A 22,540-nucleotide genomic window follows, 5' to 3' on the forward strand; every position below is an offset into this window, starting at 1 on the left:
CTAGATCAGTGGTTTTCAAACTTTTTTTTTGGAGACCCAGTTGAAGAAAATTGTTGATGCCTGCGACCGAATGGAGCTGCGGATGAGGGGTTTGGGGGGCTCTGGGCTGGGGCAATGGATTGGGCTGCGGGGGTGAGGGCTGCAGGGTGGAGCGGGAATGAGGTGTTCAGAGTGTGCTCTGGGCTTGATGCAGGCTCTGGGGTGGGGATGGGGATGAGGGGTTTAGGGTACAGGAGGGGGCTCCGGGTTTGAGAGGGCTCAGGGCTGGAACAGGGGGTTGGAATGTGGAAGGGGGTCAGGGCTCTAGGCTGGGGGGTGCAGGCTCTGGGGTGGGGCTGGGGATGAAGGGTTTGGGGTGCAGGAAGGGGTTCGATGGGGGGCTCAGGCCTAGGGCAGGGGATTGGGGCGCGGACTTACCTCGGGCACTTCCCGGTCAGCAGCGCACCGGGAGTGCTAAGGCAGGCTTCCTGCCTGTCCTGGCACCAAGGACTGCGCTGTGCCTCAAAAGCAGCCAGCTGCAGGTCCAGTTCCAAGGCAGAGGCGCGCAAGCAGCTCCACGCAGCTCTCGCCTGCAGGAACCAATGCTTGGGGTGGGGGTAGTGCGCAGAGCCATATGGCCCCCCCACCTAGGAGGCGAATCTGCTGCTGGCCGCTTCTGGGGCACAGCACAGTGTCAGAACAGGTAGGGACTACCCTGCCTGCCTTAGCTGGGCAGTACCACCAGCGGGACTTTAATGGCCCAGTAGGTGGTGCTAACCAGAGTCACCATGATCCAGTGCCTTACATTCCGCAACCCACTATTGGGTTGTGACCCGCAGTTTGAAAACCACTGACCTAGATGACATCTGATGCTATTGTAACATAATTTTTACAACTCCGAGAACATAGTTGAGGGTGTGGATGGAATTTATACTGAACACCACCAGCTTAATTACATACATGTTAAAAGGAATTAATACTTCAATCTCAGAGTCTGAATTCCATACCAAACACAAACCATCTTTATGTTCTACATAAGTATTTGCAATTTTGACTACTGTCAGGGTTCCCTCCCCACTCTGAACTCTGGGATACAGATGTGGGGACCCGCATGAAAGACCCCCTAAGCTTATTTCTACCAGCTCAGGTTCAAACTTCCCCAAGGCACAAATCCTTTCCTTGTCCTTCGACGATATTATTGCCACCATCAAGTGATTTAGCCAAAGATTTAGGGAAAGGGCCACTTGGAGTCCCTGTTTCCCCAAAATATTCCCCCAAACCCCTTCACCCCCTTTCCCGGGGAGGCTTGAGAATAATATCCTCACCAATTGGTATAATGTGAGCACAGACCAAACTCCTTAGGTTTTAGGACACTGAAAATCAATCAGGTTCTTAAAAGAAGAATTTTATTTAAAAAAAAAGTAAAAGAATCACACCTGCAAAAATCAGGATGGAAGGTACTTTTTACAGAGTAATAAAAAGATTTAAAACACAGAGGATTTCCCTATAGGATCAGATTCAAAGTTGCAAAAAAAACAGGAATAAAACTCACTCTTAGCACAGGGAAAATTCATAAGCTAAAACAAAAGATAATGTAAAGCATTTCCTTGCCATTACTTATAATTTTTTGTAATCTTAGATGCTCATTTCAGGTATGTTTTCAGGGGATATATTTCCTGCCTGGTCTCTCGCTCCCCATTCAGAAGAGGGAACAATACAAAGAGAGCACACACAAAACCTACCCCCAGATTTGAAAGTATCTTCTTTCCTCATTGGCCCTTTTGGTCAGGTGCCAAATAGGTTATTTGAGCTTCTTACCCCCTACAGGGAAAGATTCAGTACAGCTACCCAGGAGGGATTTTATGCTATCCTTAGCTGTATGTGTATGACAACTACAAAGAAGGGAGAAACAGTGAATACTCAGCAAGTGTATTAGTTTGAAGCTCTTAGAACATTATTACGAGGTTCAGGATTTATATCAAAGCTCCTTTGAAACAAATTATTTCAGGGAATCTCTTGCATTCTGACAGAGCTGCCACACTATCCCAGAATGGGCTTTCTACATCAATGAATCAGACTGACAAGAATCAAAATAACAATTATTTTAATCTCTACTTTAGCAGAGTTGTCACGGTACTGCACCTCTAATCTCTCCTGGTCTCTCTAAGCCCTTCTAGATCTCAAGCCACAGGAGCTGTCACCACTTAATGTGGATTCACACAATTGTCCCACACTCAGACCAGGCCCTGAGTTGCAGTCTCCTGTATGATATATCTTAGCCGGTCTGACTTGTGTGATTATTCGCGCTGTTAAACAATAATAGAATATCATTTCTATAAATATTTTTGGATGTTTTCCACATTTTCAAATATACTGATTTCAATTACAACACAGAATACAAAGTGTACAAAGCTCACTTTATTTTTATTATATTTTCACTGTAAAAATAAAAAACAGTATTTTTCATATACTGTAGTGCAATCTCTTGATCATGACAGCTGAACTTACAAATGTAGAATTATGTACAAAAAATAACTCCATTCAAAAATAAAATATAAAGCTTTAGACCCTACAAGTCCATTCAGTCCTCCTTCTTGTTCAGCCAATCTCTCAGACAAACAAGTTTGTTTACATTTGCAGGAGTGTGACAGGGTGCTAAGCAGAAAACTGCTTAGCCAACCCTCTGTCACTCCAGCTCCAATTAAGGGAGGTGAATTGGAGCTGGGCAGACCACCTGGCCCTGACTGAGGAAGCTTGAACAGCTGCTGCCTCATCAAGTTGGGGCTGAATAAGAGCCCCAGGGGAAGGAAGGCCAAAAGAGGAAAGCTGAAGCAGAGGAAAGCCACTGAGGGGAAGCAGAGAGAGATAGCTTGCCCCCTCTCTCCTGCTGGTTGACTGCAAGAAGAGGACTACTTGTATGGTGGAAAGGTGGTGGGAGCACAGTCTGTAAATAAAAGCACCAGGTGGGCACTGCACCAAAAGGTCTCTTTGTGACTTTCTCAGCCCAGCGGGGGCAGGAGCCAGGAGGACCCTGCAGGGACACTGTTACAAGGAGATAATGCCCACTTCTTGTTTACGTCACCCAAAAGGGAGAACAGCTGTTTGCATGGCACTGTTGCCAGTGGTGTTGAAAGTTATTTATGTGCCAGATGCGCTAAAGATTCATATGTCCTTTCATGCTTCAACCACCACTCCAGAGGACAGGCATCCATGCTGATGATGGGTTCTGCTCAATAACGATCCAAAGCAGTGTAGACCAATGCATGTTCATTTTCATCATCTGAGTCAGATCTCACCAGCAGAACGCTGATTTTCTTTTTTTGTGTGTGGTTTGGGTTCTATAGTTTCCGCATTGGAGTGTTGCTCTCTTAAAACTTCTGAAAGCATGCTCCACACACCGTACCTCTCAGATTTTGGAAGGCACTTCAGATTCTTAAATCTTGGGTCAACTGCTGTAGTTATCTTTAGAAATATCACACTGGTTTCTTCTTTGTGTTTTGTCAAATCTGCAGTGAAAGTGTTCTTAAAACAAACAACATGCTAGGTCATCATCCGAGACTGCTGTCACATGAAATATACGGCAGAATCCGGGTAAAACACAGAGCAGGAGATATACAATTTGCCACCAAGGAGTTCAGTCACAAATTTAATTAACGCATTATTTTTTTAACAAGTGTCATCAGCATGGAAGTACGTCCTCTTGAATGATGGCCAAAACATGAAGGGGCATACGAATGTTTAGCACATCTGGCACGTAAACACCTTGCAGTGCAGACTACAAAAGTACTATGTGAACATGTGTTCTCACTTTCAGATGACATTGTCAATAAGAAGTGGGCAGCATTATCTCCTGTAAATGTAAACAAACTTGTTTCTCTTAGCAATTGGCTGCGTAAGAAGTAGGACTGAGTGGACCTGTAAGCTCTAAAGTTTTACACTGGTTTGTTTTTGAGTGCAGTTACGTAAGTGGGGGTGCAGTATATCAGTGGGAACACAAGGCCACATGGGGGACGGAAAGCAGGGACACATGAGTGGAAGGGGTGGCTGAGTGGGGGTGCAAGGACACATGGGGACAAGAGGAGGGGGTGCAGGGCCACCTGGGGATGGGGGAGTAGGAATGGCTGAGTGGCGGTGCAAGGACGCATGGGGACAGGGGAGATGTGCCTGACTGAATGAGAGAGGCTCAGGGCCACCCAGGGTCTGCCTGGTGGAGGCTCCCTAACAATCCCTATTCCATACTTCTCCCATTCACTCGCAACAACCTTCCAAGTTCACATCCAGGCTCCTTCCCAGCAATTACTTCCCTCTTCCTCAGCTCCTACATTATCCCTGACTCCCCCAAGCCTTTTCACTGCTTCTGAGGAGTGCAGGAAACACATTTCTGTATTGTAGTTTAAATGAATTATTACTCAAGAGTTCTGTATTAATATGCCTAGTAAGAAATCTGTTTGTCAAAAAACATTTCTTGAATCTTTTTTGCTGTCTGTATTGGTACAGACATAGATGCTGACAAGTATTTTGAAATAAATTACCAAAATAATTTAAATTGGCGCAATTATATTGTGTTATTTTGACAAAATATGCAGTATTTTAAAATATTGTACACAGAATCTTTCATTTTGGCACAGAATTCCCCCAGGAGTAAACAAGCCATATCTGAGGCTTATTAAAGGGCTGACAGTCTGAAAGAGCTGTACCAGCAGATTTTACAGATCCACTCTGCATCTGCCTTTAACTACTATTCTCCATTCTTTGTGCCTTGAAGTAGCTACAAAATCTGCTGTGGCAGAGCATCCTGACTGCGTATCTTCACTTCAACAAACCTAAGATGGTTCATCAGAAGCAGAGCTCTGCAAGGCAGATTTCACCCTACCTTCCCTCTCTCAAGCATCTCTAGTGTTGATGGGGTGAGAGGGATGCCAAATATCTCCTTCACAGTTTATTGTAACCTCTTCTCCCTCCCCTGTTGATGTGGTGAGAATGGGGTAAGTAAGGGCTGATGTTAGGGCTGGGAGCAGATGGAGAAGAGGGAGCCAGAGAGGTGAGCCTACCAGTGTTGGAACCCCATGTATCTACCACTCTGGGCCATAAATCCTGAACAGGCTAGGGCAGAAACAGGACAATCTCTCATCTCATTCACTCAAGCTATCTTCCTGATCCTATACGTCCCTCATCATGGCCCGTGGTCATGTATTCCATATTGTGCCATATTCCTAAGGCTAAGGAGAAGGGGTTTTCTTACTGCTTTGAGATCCATGTTTCATAGAACAGTATCTCCACAGCACCAGTTCCTCTGTTTATGAAGATGAGGATTTTCACCGTACAAGAGAACAAGCTGAGAAAAAATGTAGGTCACATTTCTCCCCAAACCCAGCTAGGATGATCCCTCCCATCTTTTCCTTCCCTCTTCCCTGCCACGTCAATTTCTGGAATTTAACTTCAGTGAGTATCTCTTGCTCTATGTTTCTGTCAGACACTGGCTGGGGTGAATATTTTTTACTCTCTAGGTGCTTACATCAAACCCATCGGTACGTGGATGCCTTGATTTGCTCTTGGCCTTGGTCTACACTAGGAGTTGAGGTTGAATTTAGCAGCGTTAAATCGATTTAACCCTGCACCCGTCCACACGACGAAGCCCTTTTTTTAGACTTAAAGGGCTCTTGAAATCAATTTCCTTACTCCACCCCTGACAAGGGGATTAACACTTAAATCGGGCTTGCCGGGTCGAATTTGGGGTACTGTGGACGCAATTAGACAGTATTGACCTCCAGGAGCTATGCCAGAGTGCTCCATTGTGACCGCTCTGGACAGCACTCTCAACTCAGATGCACTGGCCAGGTAGACAGGAAAAGGCCCGCGAACTTCTGAATTTCAATTTCCTGCTTGGCCAGTGCGGCAAGCTGCAGGTGAGTGCAGAGCTCATCAGCAGAGGCGACCATGCAGAGCTCATCAGCAGAGGTGACCATGACAGAGTCCCAGAATCGCAAAAGAGCTCCAGCATGGACCGAATGGGAGGTACAGGATCTGATCGCTGTATGGAGAGACAAATCCGTGCTACCAGAACTCCGTTCCAGTTTTCGAAATGCCAAAACATTTGTCAAAATCTCCAAGGGCATGAAGGACAGAGGCCTCAACAGGGACCCGAAGCAGTGCTGTGTGAAACTTAAGGAGCTGAGGCAAGCCTACCAGAAAACCAGAGAGGCAAACGGCTGCTCCGGGTCAGAGTCCCAAACATGCCGCTTCTATGATGAGCTGCATGCCATTTTAGGGGGTTCAGCCACCACTACCTCAGCTGTGTTGTTTGACTCCTTCAATGGAGATGGAGGCAACACAGAAGCAGGTTTTGGGGACAAGGAAGATGATGATGATGAAGTTGTAGATAGCTCACAGCAAGCAAGTGGAGAAACCGGTTTTCCCAACAGCCAGGAACTGTTTCTCACCCTGGACTTGGAGCCACTACCCCCCGAACCCACCCAAGGCTGCCTCCCAGACCCGCCAGGCAGAGAAACGACCTCTGGTGAGTGTACCTTTTAAAATAGTATACATGGATTAAAAGCATGTTTAATGATTAATTGGCCCTGGCATTCGTGGCTCTCCTGGATGTACTCCCAAAGCCTTTGCAAAAGGTTTCTGGGGAGGGCAGCCTTATTCCGTCCACCATGGTAGGACACTTTACCACTCCAGGCCAGTAGCACGTACTCAGGAATCATTGTAGAAGAAAGCATTGCAGTGTATGTTTGCTGGCGTTCAAACAATATCGGTTCTTTATCTCTCTGTGTTATCCTCAGGAGACTGATATCATTCATGGTCACCTGGTTGAAATAGGGTGCTTTTCTTCAGGGGACACTCAGAGGTGCCCGTTCCTGCTGGGTTGTTTGCCTGTGGCTGAACAGAAATGTTCCCCGCTGTTAGCCACGGAAAGGGGGAGGAGCTAGCCACGTGGTGGGGGGAGGCAAAATGCGACTTTGGAATGAAAGCACATGTGCTATGTATGTAACATTAATGGCAAGGTTTACTGTGAAAGAGTGTACCCATTGTTCTATAAAATGTGTCTTTTTAAATACCACTGTCCCTTTTTTTTCCTCCACCAGCTGCATGTGTTTCAAGGATCACAGGATCTTCTCCTTCCCAGAGGCTAGTGAAGATTAGAAGGCGAAAAAAATGCACTTACAATGAAACGTTCTCTGAGCTCATGCTGTCCTCCCACACTGACAGAGCACAGACGAATTTGTGAAGGCAGACAATATCAGAGTGCAGGAAAGCACAAAATGACCGGGAAGAGAGGTGGCGGACTGAAAAGAGTAAGTGGCGGGCTGAAGAGAGGGCAGAAGCTGAAAGGTGGAGGCAGCATGATGAGAGGAGGCAGAATTCAATGCTGAGGCTGCTGGAGGATCAAACTAATGTGCTCCAGCGTATGGTTGAGCTGCAGAAAAGGCAGCTGGAGCACAGACCGCCACTACAGCCCCTGTGTAACCAACCACCCTCCTCCCCAAGTTCCATAGCCTCCTCACTCAAACACCCAAGAACGCGGTGGGGGGCCTCCGGCCACCCAGCCACTCCATCCCAGAGAATTGCCCAAGCAACAGAAGGCTGGCATTCAATAAGTTTTAAAGTTTTAAACTTTTAAAGTGCTGTGTGGCCTTGTCCTTCCCTCCTCCACCACCCCTCCTGGTGCTTCTCTCCTCCACCACCCCTCCTGGGCTACCTTGGCAGTTATCGCCCTATTTGTGTGATGAATTAATAAAGAACGCATGAACGTGAAGCAACAATTACTTTATTGCCTCTGCAAGCGGTGATCGAAGGGAGGTGGGGAGGGTGCTTAGCTTACAGGCAAGTAGAGTGAACCAAGAGGCGGGGGGTTTCATCAAGGAGAAACAAACAGAACTTTCACACCGTAGCCTGGCCAGTCATGAAACTGGTTTTCAAAGCTTCTCTGATGAGCACCGTGCCCTCCTGTGCTCTTCAAACCGCCCTGGTATCTGGCTGCACGTAATCAGCAGCCAGGCGATTTGCCTCAACCTCCCACACCACCATAAACGTCTCCCCCTTACTCTCACAGATATTGTGGAGCGCACAGCAAGCAGTAATAACAGTGGGAATACTGGTTTCGCTGAGGTCTAACCAAGTCAGTAAACTGCGCCAGCACGCTTTTAAACGTCCAAATGCACATTCTACCACCATTCTGCACTTGCTCAGCCTATAGTTGAACAGCTCCTGACTACGGTCCAGGCTGTCTGTGTATGGCTTCATGAACCACAGCATTAAGGGGTAGGCTGGGTCCCCAAGGATAACTATAGGCATTTCAACATCCCCAACGGTTATTTTCTGGTCTGGGAATAAAGTCCTTTCCTGAAGCTTTTGATCAGAGTTCCTGAAGATGCGAGAGTTTGATCAGAGTTCCTGAAGATGCAAGCATCATGTACCTTTCCCGGCCATCCCACGTTGATGTTGGTGAAACGTCCCTTGTGATTCACCAGTGCTTGCAGCACTATTGAAAAGTACCCCTTGCGGTTTATGTACTCGCCGGCTTGGTGCTCCGGTGCCAAGATAGGGATATGGGTTCCGTCTATGGCCCCACCACAGTTAGGGAATTCCATTGTAGCAAAGCCATCCACTATGACCTGCACATTTCCCAGGGTCACTACCCTTGAGATCAGCAGATCTTTGATTGCATTGGCTACTTGCATCACAGCAGCCCCCACAGTAGATTTGCCCACTCCAAATTGATTCCTGACTGACCGGTAGCTGTCTGGCATTGCAAGCTTCCAGAGGGCTATTGCCACTCGCTTGTGAGCTGTGAGGGCTGCTCTCATCTTGGTATTCATGCGCTACAGGGCAGGGGAAAGCAAGTCACAAAGTACCATGAAAGTGCCCTTACGCATGTGAAAGTTCTCAGCCACTGGGAATCGTCCCAGACCTGCAACACTATGCAGTCCCACCCGTCTCTGCTTGTTTCCCGGGCCCAGAATCAGTGTTCCACCGCATGAACCTGTTTCGTTAGCACCATGATGCCCGCATTGCCAGGGCCCATGCTTTGAGAGAAGTCTGTGTCCATGTCCTCATCATTCTCATCACCGCACTGATGTCGCCTACTCGCCCGGTTTCGCTTTGCCAGGTTCTGGTGCTGCATATACTGCTGGATAATGTGCATGGTGTTTAATGTGCTCCTAATTGCCAAACTGATCTGAGCGGGCTCCATGCTTGCCGTTGTATGGCATCTGCACAGAAAAAAGGCGTGGAACAATTGTCTGCCGTTGCTCTGATGGAGGGAGGGGCGACTGATGACATGGCTTACAGGATTGGCTTACAGGGAATTAAAATCAACAAAGGGGGTGGCTTTACATCAAGGAGAAACAAAAACAACTGTCACACAGAATGGCTCCCTTAAGTATTGAACTCAAAACCCTGGGTTTAGCAGGCCAATGCTCAACTCGCTAAGCTATCCCTCCCTCTGGTATTTCAGGCAGGACTGTATCTCCATTAAAGTTTTCAAGGTGCCCCTGACAGACCTCACCAAAACGACTGTCAGCCGTTGATTTCACAGAGGGAGGGAGAGAGGAAGGAAGGAGCAAATGAATACAAAACAAATCTGATCTATTTCTTGTTTTGATCCACTCCATCTATCTTTTACATCTTTGGCTGGCAGCAGGCGGTGCAGTAGGACTGCAAGCCATCCACATCTCCTGGCTGCTCGGCAGAAGATGGTGCAATCGGACTGCTAGCCATCCTCATCTCCTGCCTGCTCACCATAAGATGGTACAATAGGACTGCCTGCAGGACTAAAGAGAATGACCTGGTCGAGTTACTCCTAATTTAGTCGCTGTGCCCATGTCTGCCCAGGCGGCCAGGAGCACCTTGGACACAATGAGGATGGTTTTCAGGCCTATTGCACCATCTGCTGCCACAAGGCAATGGGTTGCAGCTGCTGTGTAGCAATGTAGTACCGCGTCTGCCAGCACCCAGGAGACATACGGTGACAGTGAGCTGTGCGGGCTCCATGCTTGCCACGGTATAGCGTCTGCACAGGTAACTCAGGAAAAAAAGCGCGAAACGATTGTCTGCCGTTGCTTTCACAGACAGAGGGAGGGCCTGACGACATGTACCCAGAACCACCCGCAACAATGTTTTTTTGCCCCATCAGGCATTGGGATCTCAACCCAGAATTCCAATGGGCAGCGGAGACTGTGGGAACTGTGAGATAGCTACCCACAGTGCAACACTCCAGAAGTCGACGCTAGCCTTGGTACTGTGGAAGCACTCTGCCGAGTTAATGCATTTAATGCACTTAGAGCATTTTGTGTGGGGACACACACAATCGACTATATACAAACGATTTCTAAAAAAACTAACTTCTACAAATTCAACCTAATTTCATAGTGTAGACATACCCTTGGTCTCTAGGTTCAATCAGGACAAGGCTGTAGGGAAGTTCCACGTCTGTCTGAGGGTCTCAACTGTGGAAATTCCTCTTAGAAGAGGTCCACAGAGCACCTCACTCACTCTCTTTAGTGAGGGGTCTCAAACACGCGGCCCACGAGCTGCATACAGCCTGCGGGGTTATTTCCTGCGGCCCGCCACGCTGTCCACCAAGCTCCCCGTGCCCCCCTGGAGTTATGTCCTGTGGCCAGCCAGGCTCCCCTCCCTCCAGCACGCCGCATCCCCGCTCCTCTGCCTACCTGCAGGCACTTCCCACCACCAAACAGCTGTTTGGCAGGGCTTAACGCCTTCCAGGAGGGGGGGGGGGTAGAGGAGCAGGGAGCCGCACGCTCAGGGGAGGAGGCAGAGAAGAGGTGGGGCAGGGGCGGGGATTTGGGGAAGGGGTGGAATGGGGCGGGGAAGGGGTGGGAAGAGGCAGGGCCTCATGGAAGGGGTGAAGTGAGGGCGAGGCCAGGGGCAGCGTGGGGGGAGGGTCAGTGATGCGGCCCTCGGGCCAATGTACTAGTCCTCATGTGGCCCTTGTGGTTTAGATCCCGCTTTAGTGCATGCTAGAAGTTTCATCTACTTCAGTTGACTCATTTTTTTAGTCTTTGGATTCCCTCCTTGAGCTTTTTTTTTTTTTTTTAAATTAACTGTCTACCTTTTATTTATTCCTCTTACCACTTCGAAACTGATCCTTTGGAGGTGTTCTGTTTTTTGGGGTTTTTTTTTTTATGCAGCACATTGTACTCTTAGCTGATTTCGCTTTAGTATTTGTCTCCTTTGCATGGTACTCAGATGCCTTGTGATAAGCACATTATAAATGTATTACACAAACAAAACATATGGAGACTCTGTACACTCTCTCCCACATTCCCAACAGTCTCCTTGATACAGGAAATTCTGAAAAACTCTTAATGTGTGAGAGCATTCCCAAGACATCTGCTGGAGCCCACAATTTAAGAGTGGGAATCTATGAAGGGAAAGTGTAGTTACTAGACTAGAATTACAGGGAAATGTATTTTTTAACAAATCATTTATATTCTTTAATATTTCCCTTGACAAATTCACCATAACAATTCCAGTGTGAAACTAGGATTCCTTACCACACAAGTGCAATTTGATATAAATAACCAGGTACTTCCATTAGCTAGATTTACTACTTAGTTACAGAAGCTCATTTTATGACTAATATAATACAATTTCATTGCCCACTTTTTTTTTTTAATTTGCAGCCTAGCATACTTATTTCTGTTACAACAGGCTCTCCCAACATAACATGCTTGGTACCCAAAATATACCTTAATAAAGATTAGTAGAAATAAAGAAGCCCTTAAAATAGAATCAAACAAATTACATCAACTGTCTGCAGACTCATCTGCTCATCCTAGTTTATGAAGTTGCCTTAAGCAAGATAATGTTGTTTATGTTTTAAGCATTAAAACAAAATGAAAAGTTAGTATGTTACAAACATTGGGCATCAAATTACACTATAGCAGCTAACACAGATGAGGAATTTGTGATAGTAAGATTTTTAATGCTCAATGCACTATATATAAGATATACAAAGTGAACAAACAGAAAATTGCAATTTTTCCCTGATCTCTTTTACAGTAATCAAGTAATCATATTAAAAATAGTATTACTTGTAACAATAGTTAGTTAAAAAAAAATCAGAATAATTTTTAAGGGCCTGCTCCTGCTCCCTTTGAAGTCAATAGCATTATTTCCACTGATTTCAATGATGCAAGGTCAGGCCCTTTTCTCAGCCCAACAATCTGAATGTTGAAAATGTAAAAAACTTTTCACTATGTACACATGGCAAACTAGTTTGTAAAATCATTTCTTTAAAATACAGTTGGTATTTCTGAGAGCACTGCTAGTGATGACCACCCTTGCTAAAGAGTTTGACAAATATAAGTATAGCAGCAACATGTAAAATAGCTTACGCAATTTATATCCTGTTTAAATATCACACTGCTATTTTACCTGTGGTATGGAGCGTGTGGTATCTGTGCTCTACACGCCGCCCTAAGTGTAAATATAGCCTCAGATGCTTTTTGCGTCAAGTAAAACGTCTCACAGCAAACTACACTGACTACAGGCTACCCTGAAAACTGTACATGAATCATGTTTTGTCAAGTTTTATCAATTGACGGACCTGCTCTGTGCATACCATATATTGGATGTGAAACTCTTCCATCTAAAATTAATATCAGAAACTTAAAAGGCATGATACTGTTCCCATTCACAAAATAAAATATAACAAATACAGCTACAAAGTCTATTTTAAGAACACGCCACTATCACCCTTCCTCTCACTTTTAGTATAATCAAATCAACTTACCAGATTTGTGCTTCTTGTGTTTTGCTTTCTTTTTGATGATGAACAACTTATTCTGGATCTCAGGTTTGTAAGTCTTGAATGGGTGAGGAAGAATCTCACGCTTTCTTTGCAGGTCATCACGTTTTCTCTGCAGATGTGCATTCAAAATGTCTTTCAGTTTCTTTTTTTTCTTTTTCTTCTTTTTTGCTCGCATCTTAGTAAGTTTTAGTTTCTTATTATTCCATAGTGAATTCTCCAGAAACATTTCTCTAGCAACTTTGTGGCAATTCATGTCTGGATTGTTGCTATGACTCCCATTCACATGCACTTGGCAGGTTTTAAGGGTATTTGTTTTTAATGGGCTGGGCTCAGTTTTTATTAGGGAAGCTTCATGATCTTTCTCTCCATTTTCTACAACCCTGATTTCTCCTGGGCTGAGAGGTTCCCCAAAGCCAACAATTTCTCCTGGACTAATTGGCTTCTCCTGGTTCTCTTTACAGCAGCCAGTTTTTTTTATGTCACAGGCTGTATGCATTTTAATTTCACAATTGGGTTTCATTTCTTTTTCCGTGGTGATACTGAAACTATCCAAGTGAATTTTTGCTGGACAACAAATAAGAGAATCCATACTTTTCCCTGCTTCTATTTTACAGTGAGGTAGCAGCTCTTCTCTGCCACCAAATCTGACTTCCCCGTTGCTTTTGCTGACATACTCACATTTCACTTTCTCCAATTTAATCCGTGGTACTTTTTTTACTTTGATGGGGGGAGCTGGAAATGCAGGAGCTTGAAAAGGCTTCTGTTTGTAAATCCGTACATCAGCACCACAGAACTGTGGAAAATGAACATAGGCATTCTCCAAGAAATCATAACCAAGGATCACTTCCCTACACTCATGGATAGGCTGCCCAAGCACAGCATCTTGAACATCTTTTTGTGTTTCATATACAAAGTCACAGAGGCCTTTTAGCAGCCATACTTTTTGGTAGAATGGGAGCTCATGAAATGGTGTTCCCTCCAAAGGATTAACTTCCCCAAGGACTTTAAAAAACTGGGGGCACAGCCCAAGCTTTTCTGCACAGCCATCAGGGTTGTCAGTTTGCCCTACAACAGTGTACCACTGTTGCACTTTCTGTCTAAGTGCTGCTTCCCAAGTCCTGTAAGGAAGAGTTGGTCTTCGATGCAAGGTAGATCTTCGATGAGGAGGACTTAACAAAGAAGTCATTATTTTGGATAAAAAAGCATTACACTGAGGCATTAGAAGACAACGTTCCAACTCATAGAAGACTATTTCAGGCAAATTTAGAATTTGTTGTGCTAAACAAAGGAAATGACCAATAGCTGGAATTTCCCACATGGTCTCCATCCTTGTAGGTGCTGCTTCAGCTAAAAGTGACTTTTCCCATTCTTCTATTTCTTTCTGACTAGCTTCTTCTGCCTCTTTTCGTTCTTGCTCTCGTAGCCTATTGAAATAAAAGAAATGTCACAAAAATTAAGATATCTGATTTACCTTAAAAAATAGTGAAGGAGAAAAGTCAGAAATACAGAATGAAAAACCAATAGATTTTGTTTAAAGCAACAATGAACACAGCACGTAAAATCAGAATTCAGCTGGTCTTTAAGATGGATTACATAACACATCAGTACTCAAAATGGGAACGTATAGGTGATTATATCTTACCTACACTTCTTACTGCTGCCACTTGGAAAAAGAGGTGAGGGGATGAGAAAATCTTGGCAGATACCATCAGTTGTTCCCCCAATAACAATTCTACAGCCCTTTTATCAGCAGACACTGTTTTCTCATCAAGTATCCAATTAAAATCCTATCCAACTGCATACCTGTTGAGACTTTACCCTCACACTGCTGTACTGTGACTTCGAACAGCTATCTTGTCTCTTGTTTTCATTTAACATCTTTCTGATTTATACACAAATATACACACTTAACAAAAGGTATTCTAGTGTATACATGCCCCTTTTCCATGTGTGTTTTACTAATCAATGTGCAATGTGGGTTAAAAAGAGCAAATAAAATGTGAGGACGCATAAAGAATGAGATGGAAAATAACACTGAAAATATGATGATATTACATTTACAAATAGTATGCCCTCAGCTGGAATAATGTATTCAGTTCTGGTGCCACACCAAAAAGGATACAGCAGAAATAGTGCGTATTCAGCAACAGGTGATATAAATAGAAACCTACCTAGAAAAATTTCGATAGGTTGAAAAGAGCAAAACTACTTTATACAACACACTAATAAGAAGGAATTTGATAGATGTATACAAAATAATAACTACTATAGAGAAGACAGACAGGGCACTTCTATTTATCTTTTTCATAATGCAAGTATATACGTACATTCAATAAAATGCAAAGGCAACACAATTAAAACTGATTGAAGGAAATGTTTTCACTACACAAAACTGGCCTGTGGAACTAATTGCCACAAGATAGGATAGAGGCCAAAAGGTAGCAGATTTCAAAGAAGAACTGGACATATATATGAATAATGAGAACATCCAGAGTTTCATTAGTAAAGATTTCTTTTTTTTTTTTAAATTTGAATGGGGTATAAACCTTCTTGTTTGAGGGCATACACTAGACTAACTCATAGGTTTAGGAATAATTTTTCCCTACGGAAAAGTTATTCCATAACTGCCTTCTACAGAGTTTCTTACACTTTCCCCCTGAAGCATCTGGTACTGACCATTGTCAGAAACAAGGATATTGAGCTAGCCCGATCTCTCGTCTGACCCAATATTGCAGTTCCTATTATCTTATTTATTTTCAAACTATTTGCCCCAATTCTCCCTCTTACACACAAATAAATTAATATGAAATATAAATTGAAAGGATAAACTCCTCCCAATTAAGCCAAAAGACCCTAACCAAACACAGACTTCTCCATTTGATGACAGAAAGCTATTAATGAGTACTAGCCTCTAAAACAGTGGTTCTTAACTTTTACTGCAGCCTGCACCCCTTCGGTTCTCAAAATATGTTCTCTCACCTCTTATCAAAAATCATTGAAGTAGGTCAGTTCTTTAAACCTAGATATATTTTTTGTTTGTATATTACAGTAATCGTTAAAAAATATATAATGTTAATAAATACATAGTTTTGATGAAACAAAGTAGTTGTACTTAGGTGCCTGTGCTTAATTTGTGTTTTCGATGATTTACCTTCTAAAAAAATCTGGCATGTCTCGCACTCCCAGAAAGAGCATCTTGCACCCCCAGGGGGTGTGTGCACCCCAGGTTAAGAACCACTGCTCTAAAATAGACTTTGCTCTGCCACTTTATACATTTTTATGTATATGTATTGCATTAATAGCCTAGTTTAGATTGTATCTTTGTCGCAAAAAGGGAGTAATATAACACAGACCAGCACTTTTCACTAAGTGAGTGTGCTATATGTATTTATGAATGTGCAAGAACTACAGAGAAGTAGCCATCAAAATGTAATTCCAATGAAAGTTTAATCTGAGACAAATCACGAAGAAAGTTCAAATGGTTTGTAACTGAAACCCCAAGATGAAGTTTCCTAATACTATATTGTTGGGTATTTGTTATTTATTTACCTATTAAATGCGGAAAGATATATTAATGCAACACCAAAAAATTTAAATTAAAAAATGTCAGTAAATTCAAAAGTTGATGTTTCCACATCAGCGTTAATACAGCCACGTTATACATATGAGGTCAAATCTTGCTTGCCTTACTTGGATGATTAAGTCCATTGAAGTAAATAGGACTACTTACAGGAGTAGAGTGAGCTGTATCTGTCCTGCATTATATTTCAAGGTTAGCAAATACAGGCAGTCCCTGACTTTACGACGTTCGAATTACAACCTTACAACGTTTCTGAATTGACCCCCTGATTTGACTTACAACAACTGGTTTCGACTTTACAACCCTTGGTCCCACAATGGAGTGTATTGTGGTTCCAAGTTATGACATTTCGACTTATGACACAATTTTCAGGAACCAATTGTGTTGTAAGTCCAATGAGTGCCTCTATTAAGTTGTTAAATATATGCCATTAACAAACACACATATACAAAGGTGTCCGAATTAATTGGGAATCTTCACGTCTACATTTTCTAACTTTTGTCCACTGAAATGTTATACCTCAATATTGTATTAACACAGGGTTTTTTCAGTTAATTTCCTGAGGGTGGGCAGTAGAATAGAAAAAAGAAAGTAAAAAAAGTGACAGGTTTCAGAGTAACAGCAGTGTTAGTCTGTATTCGCAAAAAGAAAAGGAGTACTTGTGGCACCTTAGAGACTAACCAATTTATTTGAGCATAAGCTTTCGTGCGCTACAGCTCACTTCATCGGATGCATACTGTGGAAAGTGTAGAAGATCTTTTTATACACACAAAGCATGAAAAAATACCTCCCCCCACCCCACTCTCCTGCTGGTAATAGCTTATCTAAAGTGATCACTCTCCTTACAATGTGTATGATAATCAAGTTGGGCCATTTCCAGCACAAATCCAGGTTCCCCCCCCCCCCACACACACCCCCAACCTCCTGTTGGTTAAAGCTTATCTAACTATAGGTTCCTAAAGTTAAAATGGGGGGTATTTTTTCATGCTTTGTGTGTATAAAAAGATCTTCTACACTTTCCACAGTATGCATCCGATGAAGTGAGCTGTAGCTCACGAAAGCTTATGCTCAAATAAATTGGTTAGTCTCTAAGGTGCCACAAGTACTCCTTTTCTTTTTTAAAAAAGTGAAGTGCTCCCATCCAAACACCCACTCAATTGCCACACACTCTTAAACCTCTCCTCCACCTGCGAGAAGCCTGCCGTTCCTTCGCAACTACATAAGGCGGCTTCCAAATGCCTTATTTCCAAATGCCTTAGGCAGCTAAATACTCTAACATATGGTAATGTGTTTATTTGAATATATGAACTCTACATTGAAATAAATGTACAGGTAAGTTGTGTATATTAGAGCACTTGGGCTTGAAAAAAGGTGGGACCAAAAGGGTTTCTGCACCTTGGAGATGGGAGGGGAAGGGAATGGTCTGGTTTAGCAGATGGTGAAGGGGGCCAATCACTAAGAATAGCTATTAATAACCAAAACCAATCTTTAATTTATTAAAGATGTTGAAATTACAGCTAAAGTTGCATGCAGGCACACCCATGCAGAGTATAAATAATAAATTTGGCTATATAAATTTTTTCAGTGTATCAGTAGGAAAAAGCATATTTACTGTATTGCATTGTACTGCATTGGTGAAATGTATTGGCATCAATATTCCCTCAATTGTTGTTATTATTTTGTACTGAGGGGGCCACAAACTCCATTGAACATTACATTTTTGTCCTCCAGCCAAACAAAAAAAAAAAAGTGAGGGGTGAGCATGGGAGGGGGATTGTGTGTGTGCAGTGAGGGGTATGTATAGGAGGGGTTGTGTGTGTCTGAGCTACAGAGTGTTTAGGAGAAGTTCTGGGGGGCAGCCAGGAGAATAGGGTGCAGGGAGGGCTGCTCCAGGGTGGCTCCTCCCCAGTCTCACACATTAGTCTCTATTACACCCATTCATGATGTCCCAGAGGGAAATGATTTGCTATGCAGCAGCTGTCTTAAGAGCCTGGGAGAGGGAGGGACAGGGAGAGACAAACACACACACACACCCCGCAAGTTCCCTGGGCCAGGGGTTCCAGACATGCCCACTGGGGACCCCCAGGAAGGGGGCTAGGCTGGAGCTCACTCCCCTGCTGCCTCTTGGCAGCAGCAACTGCCATGTCCCTGGACACCAACTATTGTGCAGATGAGATGTGGGTATGGGGTGTGTGCTTCTGCCCCTCAGGCCACAGCTTTGGAACTTCCGCTAACCCAGGCCAGCACTACAGAACCCAGACAGGCCCCATCTGAGCTCCTGCCCAAGGGGCATCTCAGAGCCACTACCTCCTCTTGGCTCAGCCAAGCATGACACAAAAACAGAAGGGCTTGCATTCCCTTGCAGTAAGGAGAGAAGTCCAAACCCACCGTCACAGGGGAGGGAACAAGCAGATTCTTAAAAGAGCCACACCACAGCCTTGCTGGGGCCGCACAGAGGAGACACGAGCAGCGTGATTTCTGATCTGCGCTGTATATATAAGATTCCTGCACAGTTTACACGGAACTATGATGGGTTTTACTAAAACAAACTACAAAAAGTATGCCATCGTGTACTTGTTAGTGCAACGTTTATACTCTAATTCCACTAAACTATATCATTTTTGTCAAAATATTTTCCCTTTATTACTAAAAAAATCCTAAAGACACCTTTGCTTACTGCTTGGCAAAAACCCACGAAACTAGTGTAAATTTTATTGTTTTTAAAACCTGTTCTTGAGAATGAATCTACATCATTTAATAAATATTTATTGCACAAAGTCTTTCCATATTTTCCACCATTCCATGTTATCACACAATATTTTCCTGTGGCCACATTTTATCTCCAGTCTTACATATCTAGTTTGGAAAGAGAAACATAAAATTAAAACATGATTTCAATACTTGGTGTGTGATTGTGTATAAAGAAACATTTAAAAAGGAGGCTGTATTTTATATTTTTATTTGCAAATCACATTGGTAATAATGGGAAGCACTGTACATTTGGTAATGTCAAAACACTGACATGATGAAATCACTGTAAAGAGTGGCTGCAACAAAACGATACTATTATCTGACAAATAAAAATATCTGATCCAAACATATTTCTCTGAATGACATGTCCGACAAACTGTCAAATAGATTTCCTCATCTTATATTGGAATCCTACATTCCTTAGACAAGCAAAAATTCCCACTGACTTCAACTGGATTTACACTGAATAAGGGCTCTAGCTGAATTTTAGCGGCCATACGAACTTGTCAACTCTGGGTCTTGTACCTAAAGATTCCTCCTATGCTTTGTGTGGAGAGAGAACTTTCAAAATTTTAGCTATTTGAAATTAACATAAAAATAACTGCTGGATGGTAAATCGATCTGAAACAAATTAAGAAAGCAAAGCACTAAAACTCTACATGTAGAAAAAAATAATCATACTCTCCCTGAAAATTATTTATCTGATACTTTTAAAAGTAACAAAGTGTAACAGAAAGCAATTAAAAAACTATTTATTTTTTCTGTTTATTTTGTGCACTTGATTGCACCTTGTGTAGAGTCAGCTAGTGCAGTGGTCCCCAACGTGGTGCCCACAGGTGCTATGGCACCCGCCAGGGCATATATGCGTGCCTGCCTAGTGACACGGTGTGAAAGGTAATGCCCAGCAGGGGAGAGAAGCCGCGGCCCCGCGCCTGCCGGGGACAGAGAACTCTGGGGCTGCAGGCGCTGGTGTTCTCTGTTCCCGGCCGGCGCGGGGCCACGGCTTCTCTCCAGCTTCTCTCCGCGCTGCCCAGAACTGCCCAAAAAAAAAAAAAAAGTGTCTCGGACTGCCGCCGCCCAAACTGCCAAAGCACAAAAAAACACCGCATCACGCCCGAACTGCTGAAACAGAAAAAAAAAAAACCCCGCTCAGACTCTGCCACCACAAGAATGGACGAAATGCCGCCCCTTAGCATGTGACGCCCCAAGCATGTACTTGCTCCACTGGTGCCTGAAGCCAGCCCTGTGAGTATTCTTCTGCTGCACTCATACTGCTGTTTTCTCGCGCTTTGCGATTTATTATTGTTTTAACATTTTGCCCCAAAATGAGTGGTTCAAATAAAAGACAACGTACGCATTATTTCAACGCAGAGTGGGAAGAATCCCATTGTTTTGTTGAAAATAAAGGGAAATATGTTTGCTTATTGTGCGGTGGTACTGTTGCAGTGCCGAAAAAACAATGTCGAACGCCATTTCCAAACTAATCACGGCTGTTTTGACATTAGCCATCCATTTAAATCTGGAGTTGAGAAAGAAGAAAATTAATCAACTCAAATCAAACCTATCTGCCCCGCAATCTGTTTTCACTAGACAAGTGCTAAAGTCTAAAAGTGCTACTATTGCTTCCTTTAAAATTGCTCATCTGCTTGCAAGAAGAAAAACCCTTCGAAGATGGTGAATTCTTGAAGGAAGCATTTTTGACTGGTGCTGATTGCCTGTTTCAAGGATTTCCTAACAAACGTGAGATTTTGTCGGTAATACAAGACTTGCAGTTATCAGACAACACAGTTATGAGGAGGATACATGCAATTTCAAGCGACATGCAAACTCAGCTAAAGGATGACTTGGAAATATGTGACTGGTTTTCGCTGCAGTTCAATGAGTCGACAGATATATCAGATACAGCGCAGCTGGCAGCTATGGTGAGGATGGTATTTCGTGACTTCACCATAAAAGAAGAGTTACTCAGAGTATTGCCTATGAAAGGGCAAACAAAGGGTGAGGACATCTGTAATTTATTCAAACCATATGCAACTTCAATTAGTATGCCACTACACAAGCTGTCCGCAATCACCACTGATGGGGCACCAGCAATGATGGACAACACCAATGGATTCATTGCACTCTGCAAGAAGAATGAATCCTTTCCGAACTTTATGTCCTATCATTGTATTATCCACCAAGAAGCTTTGTGCGCCAAAGCTCTTTCTTTTCAACACGTCATGAATGTCGTTATTAAAATAATTAACACTATTTGAGCTAAACCTTTGCAACACCGACTTTTTAAGGCCCTGTTGGAAGATGTTGATGATAAACAATCTGATCTTATCTTGTACACAGAAGTACGATGGCTGAGCAAAGGTAAAGGTCTCGCATGTTTTTTAAGCCTAATTGAAGACATCAAAGAATTTCTGAAGTCCACACATCAGAACTTTGAGCACCTAGAAGACTCCAGCTGGTTAATGGACTTGGCTTTTCTTGCCGACATCACTGACAAATTGAACATTTTAAATCTTGAGCTCCAGGGAAAAGACAAATGTGGCTCAAATGATAGGTTCTGTAAAATCATTCAAAGCAAAACTGATCTTGTGGATGTCACATATGAAGACGAAGTCTCTCATACATTTCCCAAGTATGAAGAAAGTGGTATGTGACAGTGATTTTAACCCATCACCATTTGTTATCCACATTCAAACACTTCTAGAACAATCTGAAAAGAGATTTCAACAGTTCACCACCATTGAGCCTGTAGTTGCTTTTCTTGTGAATCCTTTCACTTGCCAAATAGAGGTAACAGAAATGGCTACATCAATTGTGAGTCTCATTCAAGAAAGAATAGAAGACGTGGAATGGGAGATTTTGGACCTTCAAAATGATATTGTTCTAAAATCCTGCGCAACAGATGAAAACTTTGACCGAAAAAAGTTTCCTGCCTTAAAAAATGTAGCACACTAAATAAAATCTTATTTCGGTTCCACTTATCTATGCAAAGTTCTGTTTTCAACAATGAACATCATAAAATCAAAATACAGATCTCGGCATACAGATGCCCATCTTGATGATTGCTTACAAATGGGAATATCATCCTACTCTCCCAACTATGAAAAATTGGCTGAAGAAATGCAGTGCCAAAAATCACCTTGACTTTATTAGAAAAAAAAAACACATGAATTAATGATACCTATTTTCCATTAAGTGCTGATGAGCGCATATGATTAACTTGTATTTAACTTTTTTTTAAAATGTTTGTTTGTTTATTTAAATCCAGTTAAAAGTAACACAAAGAATATTTTTTAATTAACCATAACTGGCTATCTATGTTAAAGTAAGAATAATAAATATATCTGGACCAGCAGTTCAACAATGTTTTATATATAGGACTGAAATATTACTAGCCTCACTTTCTGCTTCAGCTAGTCTAAATGTTTCCAAAAAACTGTCCAATCAAA

General features: G+C 43.0%; 1 protein-coding gene across 2 annotated transcripts in view; it reads right to left on the reverse strand.

Moving 5' to 3' along the window:
* The window catches only part of BRD10 (bromodomain containing 10), a 107,487-nt gene that overhangs the window by 65,549 nt on the left and 19,398 nt on the right, over nt 1-22,540 (reverse strand). For both annotated transcript variants that reach the window (XM_084629104.1, XM_084629103.1), the window contains one exon: nt 12,743-14,184. In XM_084629104.1, the coding sequence (XP_084485230.1) occupies nt 12,743-14,184 (1,442 nt within the window). The remainder of the gene's footprint in view (nt 1-12,742; nt 14,185-22,540) is intronic.

This window comes from Lepidochelys olivacea (genome assembly GCF_965140295.1).
Source record: "Lepidochelys olivacea isolate rLepOli2 genome assembly, chromosome: 5".
In the NCBI taxonomy this organism is placed as follows: domain Eukaryota; kingdom Metazoa; phylum Chordata; order Testudines; family Cheloniidae; genus Lepidochelys; species Lepidochelys olivacea.